We start from the raw sequence: 25,645 nt of genomic DNA, 5'->3' as shown, positions 1-25,645 counted from the left end.
GCTTCCCACGTGCAGGTAAGTAACCCAACTATGGAAGCCATGCAACACAAGGGCTTATAAGGCAGGTGAGGCTGGGATTGAGAGCCAAGGGGCGCGTTGATGGTGTGGAGAGGGCACTGGGGCACCACGGGGCTTCAGGCCAGCATAAATCTCCAGCCATCACAAAAGGCTCTTCTGTAAAGGGGAAAGGAATGAGGTTACCTCACAAGGCTGAATGGCAATTTAACAAGTTGATTTATTTAAAGTGCTTGGAATAGGGCCCAGCACATAAGACTCTGCTTAATGATAATTGTCTATTAAAATCCATAGAGAAGGTTACTGCAAGACAACATAGGGACGGCTCTTCAGAGGGCTTCTCTTTTTTTCTGGGAGCTTAGATTTCCTCTAATGAGGCTGCTGAGGAAAGCAACAAAGGATGTAGAATTGCTGCATTTTTTACCTAATGGAGTAACTCCAGGCAAAGGCAGGACCTGGGTGCTGATGATTTTATACTTATCCAGACTATCACATGCAGTTCCCCGTGTGCTGATCTTATTACTCCAAGCTCCCCTCCTGCCCAAGGAACAGTCTCAGTGGGATCAGTGGGAAAACACGAAGGCTGAGGCTTCTGGAGAGAGCGTTGTCTCCTTCAAAGCCAATGGTGGCATACAATTAAGTAAGCACATGCTTTTGTTCTCATTCACCTACTTAAGACCGCTGAGTGGTAGTTGCTATGCATAGTAACTTGCTTGATCCCTGGCACTGCAAAACACACAAGAGCCCATTAAAACTGCAACCACATTCTATAGCCCTCTAAAACAGGTGACCTGAAGCCTCTTGCATGTGGCTGCTGGGGACTCATCTCCCCAGCCAATCTAAACGGATCCCACACGTTCCCGATCGTGCTACTCTACTCTCTTCTGTCGCTCCCCACTTCCCTTCTCTGCATTAGAAATGGAGCCAGACCAGCTCTCTATCACTGAGCCCCAGCCCTTGGCTCTTATATCTCTACTAATCTAGGAAATTAAATTTACTCTGACTGGGGCTGGAGAGATGGCTCAGCTGTTAAGAACACTTATTACTCCTGCAGAGAACCCCTTCTGGGTTCCCAGCAGCTCACGACCATGCCCATCCATAACTCCCGTTCTAGGGGATCCAGTGCCCTCTTCCGACTTCCTTGAGCAACAGGCACGCATATAGTGTACATACACACACACAGGCAAAACACTCATATGCACAAACATAAATAAACCAGTAAACAAATCTTTAAACCCTATATTAACAACAGGCAAAAGAAGCCAGCCTACATGCCCTGGTAAGATGTGTGCCCGTTAGCTTTCATACAGCTGCTCTCTGTTCTGATTCTCTTATTTTTACAAACAAGATAGGGCAAGCAAAGAAGCTGTGAAGAAAAGCCACTTTAAAAACCTTTGAGGCTTTATTGGCTTGGGATTCTAAACTCCAGGGAACCCGAAGAAATTGGAGAGATTACTTCAGACTTCGAGTCCACTAGGATCCTCTCTGGGGTGGCGGGGTGTCTTTTGAAGCCACTGACACTGTTCAGCGTTCTGAGAGACTAGGTCTACCCCACAGATTTTCTAATTCGAGACTTTCTGGACCAAGTTTCCCATGGAATATGTGACCCCAGGAATTAAAATCAAGGGCAAAACACCGCAGTGTGAGCATATGTGGTTCCCACTACTCCCTCAAAAGTTCAATGAAAAGTAAGGCCGGTTGCACAAGAAGGATGGGAGGCAGGGTCTCAGGTGCAAGCAGGAAAACCAGAAACCGAAAATACAAGGAGAGCTTGAAAGAAGAAATGAAGGGAGGAAAGCGGCAGAGAGGGCACAGGGTCAGGTAGGCAGCAGCACACTCAGCAGGGTTGGCAGGCTGGCTGCTGCACTTGGAAGGCATGTGGAAGTGTGGCAAGGGGAGGGAGTGTGGCCAAGAGCACCTGGCCTGAGCAGAGCTAGACCGTGTCTTGGGCTACTCGTAAATACCTCTCCTTGTAAGAGCTCCCCTAACGCAGGCTGAATGCAGAGCCTGCCTTTAAGAGAATGTCACGGAGCCTTAGCTTCTCCATCAACTTTCTGCGGGCCTCATGATCATTATATACAAACAAGCCCATCACAGGGACTCTTTCAAGGAATATGAGACAGAAATGAGTCTGACTCTACACTCAGGAACCCCTGGAGACCTATGAAATCTAGGGACTCACTGTCCCCAGTTGATGCTGTCATTGAGGAGGGTTTGGGATCCCTGGTGGCCAGCACTCAGTAGGACAGAGAAACAGCTGCCCACCAGCACTGAAGCACAGCACAGCAAAACCCTCACTTGGGAATGCAATCATGTAATTCCCACTTGGCAGAAATGTATGGCTGGCTGCAGAACAAAAGGAACCATCTGTATCCAAGCCACTGCCTCTTAATCCCTTAATTAGACTAAGTCTTTCAGAAGGAAGAAGCAGTTACTGGAGGAAACCAGAGTGCACGCATGCGCACACACAGAAAAACACACCCTGTATATTATGGATATGAATAAATACTCATATGAAAGACTCAGTGTTTAAAAAAGAATCTATTTGTTTATTGAAATTTATTTTATTTATTGAAAGACATGATCTGGATCATTTAAATCAGTTCTCTCAGGAAGAGGACTTGTGGGAAATGTGGTGATCAGACGACAGCCAGAGCCAGCAACCCGTGGGCACCTTAAAAGATGCTGAGCTGCCTGGGGTTCACTGTGCTCTGACTTCAGGCCAGAGCATTTGCCCTGCAGTGTGCTGACAGCTGAGTGGTCGGAGGCCCTGGCTAGTGAATGGTCATCTGGAAGCTTTCTTCTTCTTTTTCACAGGTGCTTTGTCTAGTGTGCTGTCTACTGCTACCTCTCCTGGCCTTTTCAGCTTTTTCTTTGTTTTCCTCTTCTTGGGCTTTGGGGCATCATCCTGGGTATCTGGTGTTTGTACACAATCTTCTGCAGCTTCGACAGAGGCACTGGAGCACTCGTCCTCACTGGGGCCTGCAGGTTGCAGCTCAGCTCCATCTCTCTTTTTGGCCACTGGACCCCTCTCTGTTTCCACACGCTTTTTCTTTTTATGCCGCCTGGCCCTGTGTTGGGGAGAGTTCTCTATATCTGTGCCTACTGCCTCTTTGAATTTTTTCTTCTCCCTTTTCCATTCAACAGGGGTCTCTGAAAGGTCAGGCCCTGGAGCTGAGGTCTGTGGCTTACTCTTTAATTGGGCCATCCTTTTGGCAAAATACTCCTGGATGGTGAAGGCACTGGTTGTGGTCGTGGTCATGGAGGTATCTACCTCATCCACAGTAGGGTTGCTGCAGCCATCCTGGGGAAAAAGAGAGAAAGGTGATTGGGCATCACTCATTCATCCCACAAAGCATCCAGGAGGACCTACTCATGCTGGACCTGAGTTGTAGAGCCCAGAGCAAGAGGGTGACACTGACAGAGAACCATGTAGGGAGAAGGTCAGACAGACCTCATCTGGCAAGTGGCCTCCCTGACTTCCCAGAAAACATTCCTGTAATTGAAATTTTGGTTTTTTTGTATGTTATGTAAAATGCTTTTGTTTTAATCCCAAGTGTAGGATTTTAGTTGGGCTATAGTTTGTCCAGACCTGTTAATTGTCATGTTCGGGGTGTGATCTTTGCCAGCTGGTAAAGGCCTTTCACGTGCAATACAGAGAGGGGCATGGTCTAGGACTCTGAGAGTATAAATATGAGGCCTAGAAAGAGACAGGGAGAGTGCAGAGGCATTCAGTGTAGTTTGGTATTGATGTGTGGCGTGTAGCGTGTAGCAGTTAGGAGAGACCCAAGAGACCAGAGACCAGAGATGGAGCAGACAGACGGAGGAGAGAAACACTTCAGGGCACAGCGTCGTGAAGGAGCCTTTTCTGCCTACAGTCGACAGAGATTGGTATAGAGCCCTACCAGAACCCCTTGACCCTAACCAGCCAGGAGAAGTAAAGGGGTCTGGGCGCCCTATCCCCACTAACCTTTTCTCTCTCCTACTTAAGTTTGGGGGGTTGGTGGAAGGGAGGTAGAGGCCTAAACACCCCAAATGAAGCTGAGTTTTAAACAAGAGCACCACCCATGGGATTCCGGTACACATTCCCTTAGAGACAACAGTAAATGAGGGTTAAGCCCAGGTCTTCTGCAGACAGCGGGGACATTCACACTGCAGAGCTTTGTGATGCTGCAGGTCCTCCTCAGACATTGTACACAGAGAGTAGCCTTTAAAAACCTCAGTGGAAGTGAAATTACTTCTCTGAAATTCCATCAGAATCAACATTCTATTGAATCACAACCTAGGCCTTGAGTGGCCACTACGGCTTAATAGTTCTCATCAAATGGCATCAACTCCAGGACATATCAAAGCAACACTGGCTGTATGTTTTCCAGCCCTTGATCAAAAGCAAAATCATGCAGTTAATTTTGAAATTTAAAAAATAAAATGCAGAATGGTGAGATAAGTAGGGAAGAAGTTTATATACTGTCAAGGGTAGCTGGGAAAACAGCTCAGCTGCTATGTGCTTACTGCACAAGCATGAGGACCCCAGCTCAGTCCCTAGAAACAATGTAAAGAGCCAGGCCCAGTCCAACAGAGAGGACATGTAATTCCAGATGGGAAGGTCAAAACAGGCAGATGACTGTGTCAGTGAACTCCAGGTCAATGAGAGATCCTGCTTCAAAAACTATTGTACAGAGCTACTGAGGAAGACACTCCCCACAGACCAGCAGTACGCAACCTCCCTAATGTGGCAACCCTTTAATACATAATCCTCATGTGTGGTGACCCCAACCATAAAATTACTTTCATTGCTACTTTATAATTTTGCTCCTTTTAGGAACTATAATGAAGCTATCTGTGCTTTCTGATGGTAGGCATCCCCTGTGAGAGGTAATTAGACCTCCAAAGGGACTGTGGCCCACAGGTAGAGGACTACTGCCATAGACTCATACTGAAGGACACCAGAGCAAATTTTACTGGTATCTCATCGGGTCATTCTGAAAGAAACAGAAATTAGCTGCCTCGGGACTCCAAAACCAGGTCACTTAGTCTTTTTGTTCCTCAAATGTTGAGTGAGGACTGGCATCCTGCATGACAGAATGAAACACCTTCTTCAGGCTTTCAGTACTTGCCAGTGCCAGGCTGGCGGACAAGAAAGATCTTGCCTGCCATGTAAGGGCACACACCCATAGCCGTGCATGGACACGGGCGCTGGGAAGCTGGCCCACTAATGTAACAGAGGTCTCATTGACGGCTGTCTGCCGGGTGGGAGCCACTCTTCTTTGAGCCTGTGTGAGACTGGGACTCGGGTTTCAGGTGGTATAGCCTATGGCTCCTTGTTCCTTACTTATTACCTTCAGAAGTCCTGTTTTCAATAGTTAATAGCAGGAATTGGCTGCTGGTATTCATCACCCTTAGTTATTAGGAAACACAGAGCGCTTCTGATTCACCTACTCCATCTGCTGGGTCTCTGATTCCCAGGAAGCATGGTCTCAAGCAATTCCTACGGTGGGGCGGTATTGAGGACTCAGGCTCACCACTCTGCTCAGCATGGCAGAAGACAGGAACTGGGTGCCAGCACTCACCCTCCTCAGCATGCAGAGCGGGTCCAGCGCTTGTGGGAGAGCCAGCAGAAGAGCCCCTTCCCTCACCACTGGAAATCTGTTAGTAAAGCTTTCATTGTTAACAGGCTGGCAATGTGATTCCTGAGAATCAGAACTTCCATTCTACACACTGGCACTTGGAAACCAGTTTCACTACAGAATATAACCCTGGTTCTGTAAAACATGGAACCATATATACCTTTATAAGAAAATGAATGTTTTCAAATCTGTTCTCATTTCACAGCAAACAGTTAACTTTTGAAAAAACATTTAGAAACAATTTGTGTCTTTACATTTCCATTGAATACATGATACAACCTCAAAGAAAATCCATCATACTTCAATGTGGCTTCCCTGCCTTGTAAGCACTGAGGATGTCTTAGTCTCACAGTGGTGTTTTAGAGACTAGTAAAGTAACCTGACACCTCCGGGTTCTGTATAAAATACCACAATGGGGGGAATGATTTTTTCAAACATTTGATTTAAGCTCGAGGGTTCAGGAAATCGTTCTTTAAAAGACCTGTTGGGTCCCCATAGGCAGGTAAAGGTGAATTCCAAGGTCTGTCTATGCAGAGCGCTGGGGTCTGCCGAAGGCACTATCAGAACCAGGGAGTTCACAGCAAACTTGTTCTCGCCACCGGATCAAGCCAGGGCAACAGGAAAGGCCACTTAGTGCATCCATAGAACAAAACAAACTGGCCCACCACCTCAGAGATGCACTCCTCATGAAGTACTGTCCTCAGAGGACTGCAGGAGCCAGATGCCATTTACTACTGAGAAGGCAAGAATGCTCTTAAGACAATGGTACTATGCAGGCACTCACAAATATCTTTTTAAGTTGGTGGAAAACAGTCCCAAGGCTTTGCCTTCTGTGAGGAGGGAAGAGCTGGGGCCACAGAGTCTTCTAGTTACTTCTGAGGTTTCCTTTGAGGAATCACGGCTTGGAAATCTGTACCAATGCTTTGAAGGTTTGTTCTTGAAGGGCACGTGGTGGAGACCCAGTGTGGCTTGTGGAACTAGCGATGAGCGCTCTGACTGGAGTGTGAGAGTCCATGGTCCCACTAACACCCTGAGTTTTACCAGCTAATGCAAATGCAGGAAGACATACAGGCTTTCCTGCAGGGCCACAGGTCTCCCTCATGAGGTTGTGGCTGTGCTTCTGGCAGGATCATGTCACATGTGAGCACACGAGCAGCAGTTAAATGGGAACTTTCTAAAGAAAGGGCTCAGGGAGAGGGGATGGCAAAGAATTAACATTGTCTCTACACTGCCCCACCTTCTGTTTCGCCTACTCTAGGAAGAAATGCTTGCAGCGGTCAGCGCAGAAGCCTGACGCTTTCTGTGTTTCTGAAGCGGCTCTTGCTTTTGAGCCATTACGTGAAGCAGGTTCCTGGGTAACCCAGCTACTCAGAAAGCCTCTAGTCTTCTCCCTTCCGTTACAGGTGCCGAGTATACAGTGTGTTTAGAAACCCTAACGACAGGTTTCCCCAAGGATAACTAGAGTTTCACTTCTACCTAACCAATAATGTGCTGTGGGTCAGAGCCAACAACTCAGGGGCATAGCTCCCCATGTTACTGAGTTGAGAATTTAAGGACAAAAGAGCTCTGTGGGATTGTTACAGAGTCACATGAGGAAACTAATCAAAGTGCCCACACCCAGATGGACTGAAGAAGGTGGCCACCATCAGTGTGCCAGGCACTTGGCATGTGGCTCGTGGAATGACAAGAAAAAACTCCTTCTGTTACAGGGCCCCAAGGTGAGACTTGGGGTACAGGCACCTCATCTACAACTATGGAAGGAATGGGACCTGATGCCATGCTATGGGGTGCAGGGCCCTTGTTCTCTAATGCGGCACCCTGGCTTTTAACCTGCGTTATAGACTCACATGCTGTGCCACCTTGTTCCTTCAGAAGATCCCAACACTAAAGTATATCTACTGTTGTACAACCTACAGATGTTGGCGGGGGGAGGGAAGGGGGGTTGGTCTGGTGCTTATATTTTGATGCTACTTACTGGCCCTCAAGATCTGGTTACTGCCTGGTTACACCTATTCTTGTGTACACCTGATTGGCTGATTAAATGGCCTATACCTGGGCAGGGCAGAATGGGGTAGCTGTGGCTAAGGTTCCTGGGATTTTGAAAACAGGAGAATCATGGGAGACATACAGATATGAAGAGAGGAAGGAGGACACCACAATGGGTTAGTGTGGAGAAAGAACCACATGGGCTGGGAGGAAGGACTCCAGTGATGACGTGGAAAGGCCCAGATGAAGAATAAAAGCAAGTATTTATAAGCTAATGGATGGAAGATAGCCCAGATGAGGATAGTTAAGGAGGATGGCATTGGATGGGGGCTGGGAAGTGGATGGTGAGGTTATTGAGATAGCATAGATGGAATTTTCTGCCCAGCCCAAAGTGTTTTAAGGCAATTATAAAATCTAACAGGTGTCTGTTTAATTGTGAAAGCAGGTTAAATAATACCACCACAATAATTATAAGGCTAATATTAAGCATTATATAGCACAACACCCATTTTATTTACTATATACAGACAAGGTCCAAACTCAGTTCTGAGGGAAGATCAACTGAGGGAGCAGCTTAATGTAGAAAAACAAACAAAACAAAACAAAATACTCATTTTTAAAGAAAATACAAAAACCTGCTAATACAACTTAGAGGTCACATATATAATAATTTTTAAAGATGCCCTAACGCCAGGCTTAAGAGTTTTGTAATTTGTCAAATTAGCACGTAAATGTCCCTTATAGAAGGTTTTCATATTCTTTTTTCCCCTTTAGACTGGGTTTTGCTCAGGCTGGCCTCAAACTTGCTATGTAGCCTTGGCTGGCCTTCAACTTACAATCCTCCCACCTCAGTGTCCTGAGGCGCCAAAGTTACAAGTCCACCACACCGTGTTGGGCTGAAGTCTGACTGTCTTAGAAGTCTGATCCTCACTTGGGCACTTGCAGTGTTCCTACTCTGTGTTAGCACACTTCTGCTCTTTGACTTGGTCTCCTTACCACCAATGAGCCAGGTCAAGTGCTTGGAGGGTGCACACTGTGCCACAAATACAGCAGGAGGGCCTCAATGACAACAAAGAAAGGACAGCGATGCAAAGGGAAGATGACCCTAACCCCATCTCCTATGGAGGGGGCTGCATGTAGAATGGATCCTCTCCAGCCTGGACCTGAGAAGTTTGCGCATCAGTTTGTTGTGTCATTCCTAGGACAGGTACCCTGCCTGAAGGCCTGGTGGCTTAGGAGCCTCTGCAGAAGTGGGCTATGGAGAACTCTGCTCACACACCACTTAAACATGCACACTGAGATGGACTGCCAGAAAAATGCCCCAGAGAGGTTTCTTCTCAGCACTCTAAGAACAGTCAGCTTGTTTGGGGGCAGGGAAAAGAAGCAGTTGAGAGGGAACTTAGGGAGATGTTGGGAGGCGATGCCTTGGACAAATGTCAGACACTACTGTGCAGGGATGGGTATCAGAGGCAAACCTTTCAGCTCACCAACCTTTTTCACACATTACTGCTCATCTCAGTGACAGGAGGCTGGAAGCTTTCGGACTTGTAGGTTAAGATACAGAGGTCAGGTGCAACAGGGAGCTTCTCACTCTGAGGAAAACGTGGACACCCTGAGCTCAAGGGTGAGAGACTTAGCAACTGGGCTAATAGCTTCACTGCTATTGATCATGTGAACCAACTCTTGCTTCCACAACAGCCTGTCTGTCACCAGCATGTGCTGGATTAGTCTGGGGAAAGTTAAAGAAGTTTGGCAAGGGAGCAGTCTGCAGAATCAGAACATTCTATATGTTTCCAGAGTCTTCAACACAACAGTTTTGACAAACCCAAAGGAGGTTGTAGTGGCTCACTGGGAGGCAGGACTGCACCTGCTCATTGTAGACAGAGCTAAAGCGGACATGACGTGCTGTGACTGGTCAGGATAAAGGCAATGTTGAGACCCACTGTGTGTCATATAGGCTTCACACCTTCCAGCAGGCCGGGCAGAATGAACTGATTCAGTCACCTGCTCCAGAACCTAGAGAAGCTCTCTGGCCTTACTGAACTTAGAACTTCCTTCTGAAGTCTTCACAGCTATGGGTATCACTCCAGTGATGGGACCCAGAATCACCATAGAAACAAATATCCACAGATATCTCTGAAGGGCTGTCTAGATTAGATTAACTGAGGTGGGAGGGTCCATTCTACTGTGGGTGGTGCTGTTCTTTGGGCTGGGGTCCCAGACTGAATAAGGAGGAAATGAACCACATGCAAACATCCATCACTCTGCTTTCTGACTGTGGAGGCTGTGGGACCGGCTATGGGTCCAGCCACTTACTGTTCTACCATGCATCTTCCTTGCTCCATGAGCTGTATCCTCTGTAGAATAAACCTTCCCTTAAGCAGCCTTTTTCCCCTAGTATTTTATCCAAGCAATGAGACAAAGTAACTACAACTTCCCTGAAGATCCTGTGCAAGCCTTCAGCAAGCCAGACCTTGCAGAACTATCTGTCCCTTTGTTACAATCTATCCCCTGGTCACTATCTCTATCAGCAACCAGCTGCTTTTATTTTTTATTTTTTTATTTTTTTTTAATTTTTTTGATTATTTGCTTTGCAAACATCTTAAGGAAATCCAGGTTTCTTGAGGGCAGGGACCATTTTTATTCTACTTGTATTCTGTATACTCTAATGAGAAAGACATGGAGAGTGTCCAATAAAAGCATCAGATAAAAACTGCATTGAGGTGGGGAAGAGCTCTCATCACCACCCACCCACCTGTTGGGCAGGCTGGTGTCACCAAGGGGCATGGGAGGGCAGGAAGCAAAAGGGACCAGCACGTGCAGAGCCCTGCCTTCTCATCTAGGCACAACCATTCTTTCAGTCAAAACCCAGCCTTACGATCAGCAGCGCTTGTGAGGAACAAAAACTCTGTCTGGTGCAGTCTACCAATTATTATGAACCTTAGCAACACAAAGACCTCAGTTAAATGACCTGAGTATTCCTCTCAAGGTCTGTTATCCCATGTTGCCACTGTCACTTTCCAGGAAAAAGTCAACTGGGAAAAAGCACAGTGGTATGGGAACTGTTAAGACTGCCTATGGGATTAGCTGTACCTATCAATGGCCGGCGTGGACTGAACTGTTCTTGATGGAGTAGACAACAAGAGAGTCTAAAGCCCAGGAAAGCTACAAGGAGGACAGTCCTTTGGAGAGGCTGAACAGCAAATGAAGTTCCCTCACAGCCCCTGGCCTGAAACCCAAGGGTCAGAGAAAGCCTCTGCTAGAAGTAGGCACTGAGCTTCTGGGGCACCACTGTGGTTTTATCCTTCCCCTTTGTGGTTTCCATGTAATTGAAACAGTACAGTGACTTACCGACAAAGAGTTACTTTGTACTTGTTCAAGCATAAAATCCTATACTTTTATGGGTGACATCCATCACGTACACTTGGAATTAGGCTAAACACATGAAGCCTCAGTAGTAACTAGCCTAAGGAATTTGCCCAGGATACTCCATCACTTTCAACATTAGCAAGTACACAAGGGAATCAAAACACCTGAAAGCCTCTCTGATGAAGATAAGTTTTGATGTGAACCAATGAAAACTCAGGGCTACCATTAATAGAATGGAAATTGTACCCTAACTTAACAGGCATGATGTGTGTGCATGTGTGCAAAGAAGTATAGACCCAGTTATATGTGGGCTGCCTGCTAAGCAGAGATTTCAGAAAGGGGCTTCCTAAAACAGGGACTGAGAAATTACTGCCATGGACCTACACATTCACTTCCTAGTAGATTTATTCTCACCTTTTTAAGAAGTTGGGCAAGAGAATCAAACAAAGAGTATTTCATAGTATGTGAAACTACACGAATTTCAAATGACCATAAAGCTTGAATTTCCTCAGTAAAACGTCTGTAGAAATGTTTTCTATTTAGTTACACAAGCACTTGTTACAGGTGCTAACTGAATCTCTGCCTAGTGGATACACTTTAAAATTACAATATGCTTTTGTAACCACTATACTGACAGCTTCTGGGAACACAAGATGTTTTTCAATAACACACACATATACACATACGTGCTCCCCTTTATCCTTGGTTTCTTTTTGGTATTAAGGTTGAACATGTTCTCCAAAAGTTCATGTGTTTGAAAACTAAACCCTACAACTCACAGGTTAACAATACTTGAAGGCAGAGCCTTTGGAGGTAAAGAGGGGCCACAGGCTGGGGTGAGTGGCTTTCCAAGAAGAGTAAGAGACATATGGGTTCACAGGTTTGTTACTGTGTGATGCCTCCCAGAGACAGGAGGAAGGCCCTCATCAGATACTGGTACCTTGCAATCAAAACCTCCAGCCTCCAGGGCTCTGAGAGATAAGTCTTTGTTCTTTACAAATTGCTAAGATGGCAGAATATAAACTAAGTGGAAAATTCTAGTAAATTGCTTGCCATTCTGAGTCAGAGCAATGAAACTTTGTCCATCTGCCTAGAACATGAATCACCCTTGTCCAGTGAATCTGTACCATATATGCTACCTGCACTTTAGTCATTTTAATAGCTGCCTATTGAATCAGACATTGTGATATTATAGTACTGTATTCAAGCATCCCTGTTTCCTTTCTTCCTCCTCCCTTTCCACTTCGTATTTTCTTTTTGGATAAGATCTCATGGAGTCTAGTTTGGCCTCCCTCCCTGTGCAACAGAGGATAGATAACCTTGAACTTCTGATCCTCCTGCTTCCACCTTCTGAATGCTGGGATTGCACGTGCGCACTGTAATGTCTGGTGTATGTGGTGGGGGGATGGAACTCGGGCATTATACATGTTAGACAAGTGCTCTAGCAACTGAACTACATTTTCAAGCCCTTTCAAGCCCCTTGTTTCTCTTAATAACTCTCTGAACTTTCAAGTCTAAAGCATAAGAATAGCAAGGCTGGCATCTTGAATATGCCAAAATTGTTAAGATATCCTTTAGGTGAAAGGCAGAAGTTCTTAGGGGAAGAAGATGGATCATTTGTTGGGGTTGCTAAGGACTATAGTCAGAAAATGTTGGAGAAAAAAACTTCTTGGTAGTTTTCTGTTGCATTTCAGGTAGTAGGAATGACTGCTTCCATCCCAGGGTGCAGGCACTTCCAAGGTCACAGGATAAATCCACCCTGAACAACAGGGTGGATACACATGGAACTGGAGGGCTTTAGCTTGGGCCCAGTCTTTTGCTAATGACAAAGGTTAACCTTGTGGGAGAGAGAGAGGGGAAGGGAGAGAGAAAGAATGAGAGGTGCTGTTGTGGGCTTTCAAAGAGATCTGCCTTGAAAGAGAACCCTGGATGATCCTGGGAGCACGCAGAGGTGTCTTCTGAGTTAGACACTGGGTTTTTCCTTACACAGACAAATGACCCTCCGAGAGTGAGTAGGAAGCACACAGAAACTCACTTTCTGTAGCCTAAGCTCCTCACATGGATGCCAATGTTAACAAAGCTGTGCATTCCTTTCCTCTTTTTCCATTTGCCTGTGAGCTGCTTAAGCTGCCTCTCATTAGGAAAAGCCAACATAAACATGTTTTAGAAGGACCATTCTCCATGACAACAACTTTTCAAGTCATGACATCAGAATCCCTGACAAGTCATGCCACTTCAGGGGAAAAGGAAGGAAGGGATAGAGCAGCTTCCGGCCTCCCTGGAAGGTCCTCAGGCTTGGAAGCTGCAGTGACTCACAGGGCACCATCTCATCACACACTGGCCACAAGATAAACGAGGCTCCTCCAGAGCAGAAGTGATCAATGTGACATAGGCACCAAACGCTTTGAATGAAGTCTAAAAATAATCCAAATTGACTGTTGTTTATAATTCTAGGTCAACTGGTTCTCCCCCTGCTCTCCAGAAGCAGGACACACAGCTTCCACTAACAGCTGTGTGGGGCTCCCATCTCCAAAGCACAGCCTTCCAGGGACTTCTGGCTTCGCCATTTTTCGTCTGCAGGAGAAAAATTACTCAGGACTCAGTAGTCTTAACAACTCAAGTTTGGGTACCTTTTTTTTTTTCCCCTAAAAAAAAGCAAAGTAGTTTAAAAAGACTTTAGACTGTTTTAAAATCAGCACATAATGTATCAGGGCTCATTAAGTGGGTCCTTAATGAGCAGGACCTTGATAGAAAAGATCTTTGTAGAGTATAACACGTTTATTTATTGGACATAATTGGTCAGGATTCTATGCAAGAGAAGTAAAATAATTTAAAATAAATAAATAATATTATTAAAATAATAAAAGTGAAAAGACACAAGCTCCTTTTCATTTCTTATATCCATAAGACTACTACCTTCATAGACTCTTTTTAACTCAGTAGAAGCCAGTCTAGAGAATCACTTAAAAATATATTCTTAGGAGGAAATGTGGCAAGGAAAAATCATTTAAAAGTTACTAAAAATGAATGAGAACTTGACTGCAGTGACTCCGAGTGGTCTCTGAGATGGGTTCACACTAAGCCATCCTAGTTCCCCTCTGTTCTTGGAGGCTCCTGGGGCTCCTAGGGCACCATGGAACACAACACCATGAAGAACAGCAACTTGATAGCCTAGACTATTTCATAGCCTTTAGCAACAAGTATCTAAGAAGCTTTCAAGAATGAATCTGGAGCTTTAATATTATGTAATATATGCAACTTTGAAGCTTATACAGTTCGAACTTTTGAATGTTATGTAGTTGTCTGTCAAACTATACAAACAATCACTTCTTCCAAAGACAGTAACACACATCAACCCCTGACTTCTCAACACTCAAGTTTGAAGTTGCAATCCCGTCTTCTGAGTTACCACTGAGACCAGTAAGGAAAGAGAAACTCAAGGCTGGCCTGCAGGAGGACAGTGACGGCCAAGTTACTCCTACTCCTGTCAGATGGCCATGCAAGAAGCATATCCCCTCTGCTGGCCTTTCCCATGCTCTAAGTCACAGTAAGATTTCTCGTTACCCTATTTTTGGGCTGAAAAACCTAGGAGAGAATGTCCCTGCCATGTTCCCAGCAGGAGGTGAGGACAGAAGGCATATGAGCTGGTATTTCACTCTTCTGCTCCCCCAACCAGGCCTTCTGGGTGTCAATTCCTTATTATCACAAAAGACCTTAAAAACAGCTGTTTGACTTGTCAACAAACCCAAACTCAAATCTAATCCTTTCAGGCCCAACCTGTGCCCTGCCAAAGCTCCAAACAAACAAAGCAGCCCTTGACCTAGAGCCCGGGTGCCCGGCAGACCCTCCTCACTCTTGCTGCTTCTGCTTGCCTTTCTAGAGGGTCGTGCACTGAAAAAAGCTACATGTGCCTACACGGAAGGCACCTCATTCCTCAGTAGTGCTGAACAACTCTGCAGAGGGCTGCAACCCACTTTCTCCTCCTTGGCTCCTCCGGACTGAGGCCAGCCCAATCCTGTTTGAAGTTCTGGCTGCCAGGAGATGGCCGTTTATGTCCTCTCTCTGAGGACAGGAAAAGGACTGGGCCGTGTGCGAGGGAAAGATAAGAGCTGAGATTTCTGTCCTCAGCCCCTTATCAGCCCTTCCTGCGACTTTCCAGAGCAGACAGCAATATGACAGGCACCAGGCTGAGTTAGCTCAGAAGGCCTGGGCTCCCAGAGCTTGTGATGAGGATCAAGGTAGGGAGGGGTGTGCAATGAGCTAAGAGAAAGTTTTTCCTTTATCTTAAAATAGTTTGGCTCAAAAGAAATTGCCCCTTTCTCTGTTTAGACACATAGATATTGCATCTGCTTGTTAAAGTACAGCAATAGACATAGATTTTCATAACTTCCTTTCAGGGTGGAATGAAGCATTGCTTGCCTTGTATAGAGCCCTGCCCACAGTCTTATGCTACCAGCTCCTGGGCACGTAGCACAGGGCCAGTCCAGTGGGGGTCCTCAGGCTGGTGCCTGTAGTCCTGGCTGCGGAGCCAATGCCTTTCCCATTTATATGGGCTTCCCCACCTCAAGCCTTGCTTTCTTAGGCCAGCACACACTTAGACAGCACTGACAATTCCAGCCCCATGCTGAAAAGGAACAAGTAAGGCCATGGGATACTGAGCACAGAAGGCTGTAGCTGCTAATCTGTAACGTGTCACACCTGTGACAGCAAGGATTACACTCCTGGGACCTAGGTTTCTCTGAGGAGAGACCACGGGGCAACCATAGCTGATAAAGAAGAATCTAGACTAAGCAGAAAATAAGCACAAACTGAGTGGTTCTCTTGACTGAGTATTGTTGCTAAATCTTAAATTTCCCTGTTTTGTTCACAGGGGCAGTTCTTATCAAAGAATAATACACTACACATAAAAACAGAAAAAAAAAAACCTAGCTTCCCATATGCAAATAAGAGAAACTAGACCCTCATCTTCTATAACACGTAAGCATCAACTCAAGATAGGTAAAAAAAGATCTAAGTGGAAAACCAGAAACCATAAAATGTAGAAGCAGACACACAAGTAAAGTGCCTTAATTTTGGCCTTGACAGAGATTTCTTGGACATAATATTCCAAACTCAAGTTATAAAGGCAAAACTAAACAAATGGGACTATAGCAAACTAAAAGGCATAGGAAAAGACAACTTCCAAAGAGGGAAAAAACACTGCTAATAGTTTGTGTTAAGAAGCCAGTAGTGATGTAAAGTCCGTACCACTCAATGGAAAGAAAACACCACTTTATCACAACAAGCAATGAACAGGTACTTCTCTGAAGACCAACAGCCACACAAAAAGCATCACTCACATCATCAGGGAGCTGAACTCCCAAGTCTGCTGTAAAACCACACACGTATCAGGAAAGCGAATTTTAAAAACGTAGGAAAAAACATCAGAGAGGAAATCAAGTATGACCGGGAGAGGACAGGAGTTCCACGAGGACAAAATATATCAGGGCACGGGGTCTTCTATGAGACTGTTTCTCCAACTAAGGGCCATGTAAGGATATAATGTAGAACCCCTGCTTGGATGTAGCCTACGGTAGCTGAGTATCCAGTGGGTACCCTAATAAGGGGAACAGGAACTATTTCTGACATGAACTCAATGAGTGGCTCCTTTACCTCCCCCACCCCACCCCAAGGGAGGATCAGCCTTGCTAGACCACAGAGGAGGACATGGCAGCCAGTCCTGAAGATACCTGATAAGCTAGGGTCAGATGGAAGGGGAGGAGGACCTCCTCTAGCAGTAGACTTGGAAAGGGGCAGAGAGGAGTTGGAAGGAGGGAGGGTGGGATTGGGAGGGAATGAAGGAGGGGACTACGGCTGGGATACAAAGTAAATAACCTGTGATTAATATAAAAAAATAAAAATTAATAAAAAAAGAAAAAAAAGACGTAATACCAGAAATGGAAAATGGCCACAAGTAAAATAAAGGTTTTTATAAATGGAAGAAAAAAAAAAGAAAGAAAGAAATAAAATAGCCATTTTAGAGGATGCTAGAAAGTAAAAATCACTACCATGTCACCCAGCAATTTTTCCATGAAGGAAAAGTTCTCCTTTCTGGATACCTGCATTCCAATGTTACCTGCAACATTAGTCACAATGACTGTGATATAAAACAAGCCACAGTTCCAGTTAAGTGGACTAAGAAATGGACACACACATACACATGTGCACACACAGGGAAATATTATTAAGTCTTCCAATGAACATGCAAAAAGGACATTATACTATAGGATAGACACAAAAATAAAAACATAGCATATCCTCACTTATATGTAGATAAAAAAAATAGCTCATATGGAGCTGAAGAGATAGCTTGGCAGGTAAGCACACTAAGTTCTCTTACAGGGGACCTAGGTTCAGTACCCAGAACCCACATGGCAGCTCTTACCATCTGTAAGATGCCATTTTCTGGTCTCCATAGATACCAGGCATGCATGTGGTGCACATACATACATGCATACAAACATTCACACATAAAAATAAAAGCAAAAAAAGAAAAAAAACTCTTAAAAAGTAATACGCAGAAACAGAGAATGAAAGTATGGGCTACCTGGGATTCAGTAAGGGAAATGAAGGTCCAAAGGCACAAAGTAGCAGACTATGAGATGTTAAAGATAACTGTGAGGACCAGGAGGTTAGGAATTATGCAGTCAGACTTCTGCTAAGTGACTCAGGGCTATTCTTGCCATGAAGGAGGTGCATAGCTCTGGGCAATGATGATACACTCATTTGCCTCACCATCATAAACAGTTTGTTCCATATATGCATTACATAACACCACAGCTGTACTCCTCACATACCTCCAATAAAACTTGTTTATAATACAAGAAGTACATGGGAACCAACCTGGAAGATTCTCATTAGGCAAAGACAGAAAGTTTGCTTATTAGCAAAGATGGGAGAAGATGTGCTGGTACAAGACAAATGTATTCCAATGGGAGTGATCCAGAAATGGAAAGTTTGCCAGTTAGCTTTGAGGAACACGGGAGAACCTCATCATCATTTTGAAAACTGCTAAACCAAGAAGCTGAGCAAAAGATCCCCATGATTTTCCTATAGAAACTAGGCACCAGGCCTCAGCCACGCTAACAGTAGAAAAGAGAGACATGTTAATACTAAGCATGAAGGAGAAACAGAAAGAGATGGAGTCAGACTAGAGACTAATGCTTTTATACAACCATTATTAACTTACAGTGTAATAATGCTAACAGACTTTGAGATTTAAGTCCCTTATCTTTTTATGTGTTTGTCAGTGTGCACGTAGGTATGTTGCAGGACACTTGATCCCATTGTGAACTGTAAAAACCCATTTCTTGTTTGGTGTGGCTCACTCTTTACACACACCTTTAATCCAAAAACTTTCTGTTTATTGTAAACAGGTGATTACGGTATGGCTCAGCCCTAGCACACACCTTTAATCCAAGAGCTTTCTGTACACAGGATTTAAAAAAAGTTAACCCTAGGTCAAGAGGTGGAGCCTGACAGAGATTAAACAGAAAGGAGAGACATTGAAAGAAGGGTATTTAAGACACTGTGAAGAAGAAGGGCTTTTGACTTTTTTCTTCTGGTATGTGAGCTGAGTGAAGAGGCCTTTCTCCTTCTGGGACATTGGCTGAGTAGGAAGGTTTTTCATCCCAGCATCTGGTTCCCAAGTCTTCATTAATAAAACTGAACAGTTGGGATCTTCTTTCTTTACAACATAGGCATTTGTATGCATGACTGTGTGCATGCAGGCCAGAGGAAAACTGTCCACCTTTTTTTTTTTCTTGAGACAGGGTCTCTTACTGGCCTTGGGACTTGACAAGAAAACCAGGCTAGTTGTCCAGTAACACCCAAGTATCCTCCTGCCTCTTCCGGCTGCACCCATTCATGCACTACTGCATCTATGCATGGCTTCAGGTCCTTATACATATGAAACAAGTATTTTATCAACTGAGCCATCACCCCAGTGAGCCATTAAGAATAATTACTTAAGTACTACAATACTTATGGGCATAACACTGGCTTCTCAGATGGCTGTTTCAAGGCACCACATGGGAGAAATGTCACAGTACTTGCCCCTCTCTGGCCATGGCCCAGCCATACCTAAATGGGTTTCCTCAAGGCTCTGCTTTCTCAGGATCTATTCCATGTTATGGTATTCTTTTCCTTTATAGGGTTTTCTAGATGGCCAGCTACTGTAAAGACTCCATATTTTGGGCTAGAGAGATGGCTCAGAAGTTAAGAGCACTGGCTACTCTTCCAGAGGTCCTGAGTTTGGTTCCCAGCAACCACATGGTGGCTCACAACCATCTATAATGACATCTGGTGCCCACTTCTGGCTTGCAGGTATACATGCAGATGAAACATTGTATATATAATCAGTAAATAAATCTTAAAAAAAAAGAGACTATATTATTGCTGTCTTCCTTAGCCTCTGTGAGCCAAGTCCACCACTGAAACACACCTGCCAAAGCCCTCCAACATCATACTCCAGGCTTTTGTTGCAGCTGACAGTGCCAGCCTTGGACTTCCTGCCCAGACTGTAAGTGGGGACTATGTCTCACTCATTTAACAATCTGTCATCAACAGGGTTAGTGTGCGACAGGGAAAAACATTTGAGTCATGTTAAAGAAAGAACTGGATGGAGGGAGAAAACTAGCGGAAGAAAAATGACTAAAGCAAAAATAGGAGAATGAATAAATAAAGCGAGATTATGCCAAAACCATAAAAACTTCATAAAACTGCTCATAGCCAAGGCCTGTCATTGTGGTTTGAAATGCTCATGACTAGAAGTCTGTCCAGTTTTGGCTCTCTTGTAACATCAACACATAGGGATGCTTTTATTCATTAATTTGAAGAAAGTACCCCAAATATCACCCCAGTAGTTTTAAACCTACATAAGAACTGCTAAAATGTAAGTCTGAAATGACTGATGACAATAAGATGTCAGTTACACACTATGCTTAATCCTATTCCAAGTAATTCAAGTCCACACATAACCAACTGTAGGGGGCTGTGCTTCTGAGCCATACTAACATCTGGCTCTCCTAACCCTGGGAGTGAGGTGCTCATATAAACTTAACGCAGTGATGAAACTCAATGACTAGTATCTCTTGAACTTTAGAAACTATTCATTTTTAAAAGATCACAAGGAAGTAACATAAGGCAAGCAGGCACACAGTTTTTACGCAGAAACTTTTAAACAGTTTAGGAATGAGTCTACACAGGTCTAAAGTACACACTCTGTTTATAAGTTTCAGTAATGCATGGACATAAAGGAAAGCTAACTTACTGCTTCCCTGCATCACTCAGCCACTTCCTGTCAAGCCTTCCTGTGAAAACTTGCTGATATTAGTACCCAGACTGATGGTATCAGCTTTGCTGATGGTGGACAGCAATCCCATAGCACCTAATGCATTGAAACCACTGTGATCTAAGCTCATGTACTTGTTACAAAGTTAAAGGGGCAGGGTCAGAGCTCAAGTCCATAACACCAGCACTTGCACTTGGAAGGCTGAGGCAGGAGAAATTCCAGACTATAGAATAAGATCCCGTCAACAAACACCAGAAAGTGATTTGGTGTTCAGGTTCACATACTGCTCCAAAGTCCAACCTTATGATGCTGGCAGGACCAGAACCCCAAAAGAAGGTCTGGACAACTCAGAGATCACAGCTGGATGCCACTGCTGCTACTTTATACAGAAAAATGTTCTCAGGTAGCAAAGACGAGCAGTCAAAAAACAAAGCTGAAAGCAGTCCAAGCCACTTTAGCCCTGCTACTGCTTCAAGAGACTGACTCAGGGTGAACAACCCATCTTAGTCTGCCTAGATGGGAAGGAGCAGAAGACCCACCCACCCTTTGGCTCCTAATAAAACAGGACTTAAATCTTTCAAAGGAAGCAAGTTATATGTGCTTCCTCTGACCTAAAACTTAACATTTGGAACAAGAAGTTTTGGGTTAAAGACCAGTTTCAAACAGTCTTCATTTTTATAAATTGGTTCCAACAAAACTGTATAAGATTACAGCTTAACGATGGATATGAACCAAGAACCACAAAGCCAAACTCAGGGAGGTCCTACTAATTTAAGCTGCTCCTAAACTATTCTGTAGAAGGAAAATAACAAGCAAGTCTCTCATTGAAATTCCTTACTTTAAAATCCAAACCTATAGAAGATGCTTAGACTCCACCTAACTGTCCAGGTAATAAATCAGCTAAATGACTTAGGCATTCCCTCCTAAGGCAGAGGGAAATGTTTATTTACATCACTTAAAGTCTTTCAGATAGCTGTGAGCAATGTAATGACGCCTGCTTATGTACAAGCATTTGCTGTACTAATTACAATCTGGTCTTAGAATAGCAATCCCATTGGGACAGTTTAAACAATAAGCTGGGGTTGAAGCTGTTTTTTCCTCTAGAGCAAAGGTTCTTAAACCCCAAACTCAGGTTAAAAGAAAAGCCTGAACACAAAGGCTTTTCCCAGCAGCGTGGAACGGTGTTGAAAGACCATCTGGAGTACCTGGTGTGAGTGTGCAGCCCACTGCGGGTGGGCGGTGTGCCTGTGAGCGTGCGCAGTTTGCACTCTCCCTGTAAGGAAAGCGTCCAGCACTCTGTGCGGTGGTGAATGGAGAATGTTTTTTTCCTCTTTAGTATTTAGGTTTGTTGCCATGATCATCAAACAAAGCTCATTTTGTCAGGATTGGCTACCAGAAGTTTGAGGCTGTACCATTATTACATTAGGGGAGTCCCTGTGACTAGCTGGATGAGGCAGTCCCTTTTATTACATATCACACATATGTAGTCTGGTTCACAGTCTTTTATTTTTACATTTTCATTGATCCAAAAAGCCTCATAATCCTGCAGAATTATCTGTAAACATTTGTTAGCACCTCTGTCAATGATTAATGATTCCCCAATCATTAAAGGCAACCTGGGAGTTTTGATAATCTTTCTGAAGTGACTATCACTTGCTGTGGTCCATGAGTTGTTTAGTGTGTGCTAGGAAGAGTCTTAGGTGGACTTCCTGGGGGAATTAAACCTGACAATTGAATGTAAAGGCCCTATCTGCAATGTGGGACCCAACTCTCCTCTCTCATGGCTGGTTTTTGACACTTTCTCCTACCAAATACTTCTCAGCCTGCTCCGTAAACACAGGACTTGTATCACAAAGGTGGGAAACAGCACAGTTCCTACGTGCTTTTTTTCTAGGCAAGAGGGGCCAAGAAAGTAGGAGCAAGGTGGCCCTCAGAAAAGATTCCTAGTCCTCCCAAATCTCTTGGCTTGCCTGCTGCATGGGCAAATCGGCAGCTGTTGCATTGGTGGTTTACTCGGCAGAGCTCATGTTGTTCAGCTGGTAGATCTTTCTGGGAGTAGACCCCTGATACAGGCCATCTTCTATTTCTGGGGACAGATGAAGTAGATGACCACTGCAGGGACACGAGGGACAGACTCATCCAGATATCCGGCAACTTCTGAAGAGCTTCCTGTGGAGGCAGCAGAGGACTTGTCTCCACTGCGGTCACTCCCTACCCTGGCCCAATCAGGCCTCCACCCTCCACCCCTGTTATAGTTTGCACTGCACCACCTGTGAGCATTTGGAGGCCAACCAAGAGCCAGCTGCAACAAACTGTTCACCAGGGCTCGCAGCTAGATGTAGAGCCTGCACTCCAGTGCCTACTAATGCCAGCCTCACCGGCTCAGGGTCCCAGTTCCTACCCTTGGTAGCTCGGCACCAGGCCTCAGCAGGCCCTTTCTACTGCTTGATCATTTTTAAGACCATGGTGGAGAGAATTACCTCTCAAGGCAACAATTATTTTTCAGGTGTTTGTGCGGATGAAGGAAGCAACACATGTGTATATTGGTGACAAAAGTGTATGGATTTTAATCAACACTTACCTAATCATAAGAAATGCTGTTTTTTAAACATTTAAATATTTATCATTATTTGTGTGTATGGGTGTGTATGTAGAGGTCAGAAAAAGGAAACTGGTTTTCTTTTTCCATCATGTGGGTCCCAGGGACCAAACTCAGGTCATTAGCCTTGGCAGCAAGTGCCTTTACCATTTAACCATCTCACTGGCCCTATTTACACTATCTGACATTATTACCCCAGAATAAATCATACCAGTTATTAAAAAGTGCCATCTCTAATTACTCTTTCAATTAATAGATGGCCAGGAGCCACATGAAAGAAATTAAATAATAATAAATGGATATGATAGGGATGTTAACTTGTATTACAGAGTTCAGCATAGAGTTTCTTCAAAAAGTTAACGGCAAAGGACCCTAGGAAGACAAACTCAACAAAATCCAGAAAGAGGGAAATTATTGAAATTATTGAAGGCAAAGAAACCACGAAATCACCCTCAGTAACCAGCTTATCCCTTGGTCTCCTTTTGAGGCTGGGATTACAGGCAGCCCATGCCCACCTGGGAATGGGAATTCCAGTCTTCACACTTGTGCAAGCACTTTAACCACTGGAGAATCTCACTGCCCAAGAGTCTGCACCTTAACAGACATCCCCCAAGTGCCGTGGTGTGTGGCTATAACTTCAAATGATGAGGAAGAGTGTAGGACTAGCTGGAAGGAGACTGCCTAAGCAGGGAAATGTTCAGGCAGAGACTGACTCTCCCCTCTGTAGCAGTGACCAGAGTCTGGTGGGACAGCCAAGGGGAAGACAGTACCACGGAGCCCAAGTTGAAGTTGTCTCTGGCTGTTGGACCTGTTACGGTGTGGTGGGCCCATGACCCTTTGAGGAGTACAGACTAGTAGATTCATAGAAGAAAGACCTCGGCAGCCACTGGTCACAAAGGTGGCCCCATCTGTGCGCTGACTCAGACAGGAACAGTGAGGCCGCATTTCCCTTATGAGATCATGCGCTGGCCACAGCAGCCTCTACTGAAGCCAACCCAGGGGTTTTCCCTGAAAGAGTCACAATTCCTCTCCCCGCAAAACAGGAACTGATCCCAACAGGAATATTATGTAATGCCAGTGAACCAGGAGATCGGGAAAAGCAGGATTGGGGGAGAAGCACCACAGGATGAAGGCAGAGGTGGGGTGGAAAAGCACAGTCGCTCAGAGCAGCCTTGGGGGTAGGAGGCAGGCCCAGTACCTACCCAGCCCCTTCTAGGTCATGAGTCTTCCCAAGGGTGACCAGGTATCCTTCAGGCAGTCAAAACATGAAGGGGAAGTGAGCAAGCGCCATCATCTCCACAACTGAGAGAGGGACTGCAAGAACCTGAACCAGGGAAGAAAGAGCTGACACAGGAGTAGGTGTACCCTCCTGCTACACCACATGAGCTCTTCCCTCCAGATCCACTGAGGTGTGATTTGACAAAAACGTACATACTTTGGGTGAACCGGACCCTTTAGCTCTATGATATGCCGAAACAATGCCGCCCCCCAGTTAGGTAGCAGCCCCACACAGCAGTGGTCTTTGTGAGTGGTGAGGGCATGGAAGAGCTCCTTGGCAAATTCTCACTGCAAAACTTTATAGTGATGACGGGCACCTGATGAACAGAGGCTTCTGGAACCTATTCATCTCATAACTTTGCACATGCTGCACAAGCAAGGAACACGTTAGGGACAGAGGGAAAGAGCACAGAGATCACAAGAAACATGTCTCACTCAGTTCAGTGACAGAGCTAAAACTTCAAGAGACATGTTCAACAGCTTGCCAATGTTGCCTCTACTTCTGAACAGACAGGTACTTGTCATCATGCTTCTTACCATTGTCTCTGGCTATGTGCATCACGTGATATTTTTTTTCTTTCTCACAAATTGGTATAGCTCGTGACTTTTTTAGAGTGAACATTTACTGCTTTAATAATACCAGAGTACTGGATATTAAAGCATAGAGAAGGCTCAGCAAGTAATTAGAAACCTGATGCCAAGCCTGACAACCTGAGCTCAACTCCTAGGATGCACAGAGTAGGACAGAACTAACTTCTGCAGGTTGTCCTCTGACTTTCACGCTTACGGCATGGATTGCGCACCACCCTGTATATCCACACACAAACTAATCAAAAATAATGTTAGCAGGGCTGGAGCACTGGCTCAGCAGTTAAGAGTGCTTGCTGTTTTTCCAGAGCACCGGAAGTCCCCACCAGAATTTCCTAATTTGTTCTTTCTCCAGCTCAGCCTTGACTCAGCATTCTAACACCTTTCTGGGATCTTCTGCTTCTAAAGTAGACTGACTACCTTTACATTTCCTCTTCCTACTCCTGCAGATGAAAACACCTTCCTTAGTGCAAAAGCACTCATACCATCTTGATGCTCAAACCCCTCGATAGTTCCTTTACCTTCAGGCAAAAAAGATGCTCTAAGCTCCTTAGCATATGTCTTGCGGGCCTCTGAAGCACCTTCCTCCTACACTCACTTTGTAACACTCACCCCTACAGACAAAAGCTATTTATGACAGGATTCTCTTTTCTTTTGGCACCAACTTTTCTCTCCAGGTCCCAAATCCTATATTGGATCCTAGCCCTTCTCATAGTGTATGCAAGTATACCAGCCTCCTGGATGGCTGTGTCCAGCGAGGTCTGGTGATGGTTGTAGATGACCAGGCAGGGACACCAGATGCCCCATGCTCTAGCCAGCCATTCTCGGGGCTGCCAGCTGGTAAACTAGACC

At 44.9% G+C, this 25,645-nt stretch overlaps 1 protein-coding gene across 2 annotated transcripts in view; it reads right to left on the bottom strand.

Moving 5' to 3' along the window:
* Positions 1-2,543: 2,543 nt before the first annotated feature.
* The window catches only part of Pinx1 (PIN2 (TERF1) interacting telomerase inhibitor 1), a 60,264-nt gene continuing 37,162 nt past the window's right edge, over positions 2,544-25,645 (bottom strand). For both annotated transcript variants that reach the window (XM_021645608.2, XM_021645609.2), the window contains exon 7: positions 2,544-3,319. In XM_021645608.2, coding sequence (XP_021501283.2) covers positions 2,801-3,319 — 519 coding nt within the window. In that variant the 3' untranslated portion in view covers positions 2,544-2,800. The remainder of the gene's footprint in view (positions 3,320-25,645) is intronic.

This window comes from Meriones unguiculatus, chromosome 9, assembly GCF_030254825.1.
Source record: "Meriones unguiculatus strain TT.TT164.6M chromosome 9, Bangor_MerUng_6.1, whole genome shotgun sequence".
In the NCBI taxonomy this organism is placed as follows: domain Eukaryota; kingdom Metazoa; phylum Chordata; class Mammalia; order Rodentia; family Muridae; genus Meriones; species Meriones unguiculatus.
Note: the sequence above shows the minus strand (reverse complement) of the source record. Positions and strands in the feature narration are given on the sequence as shown.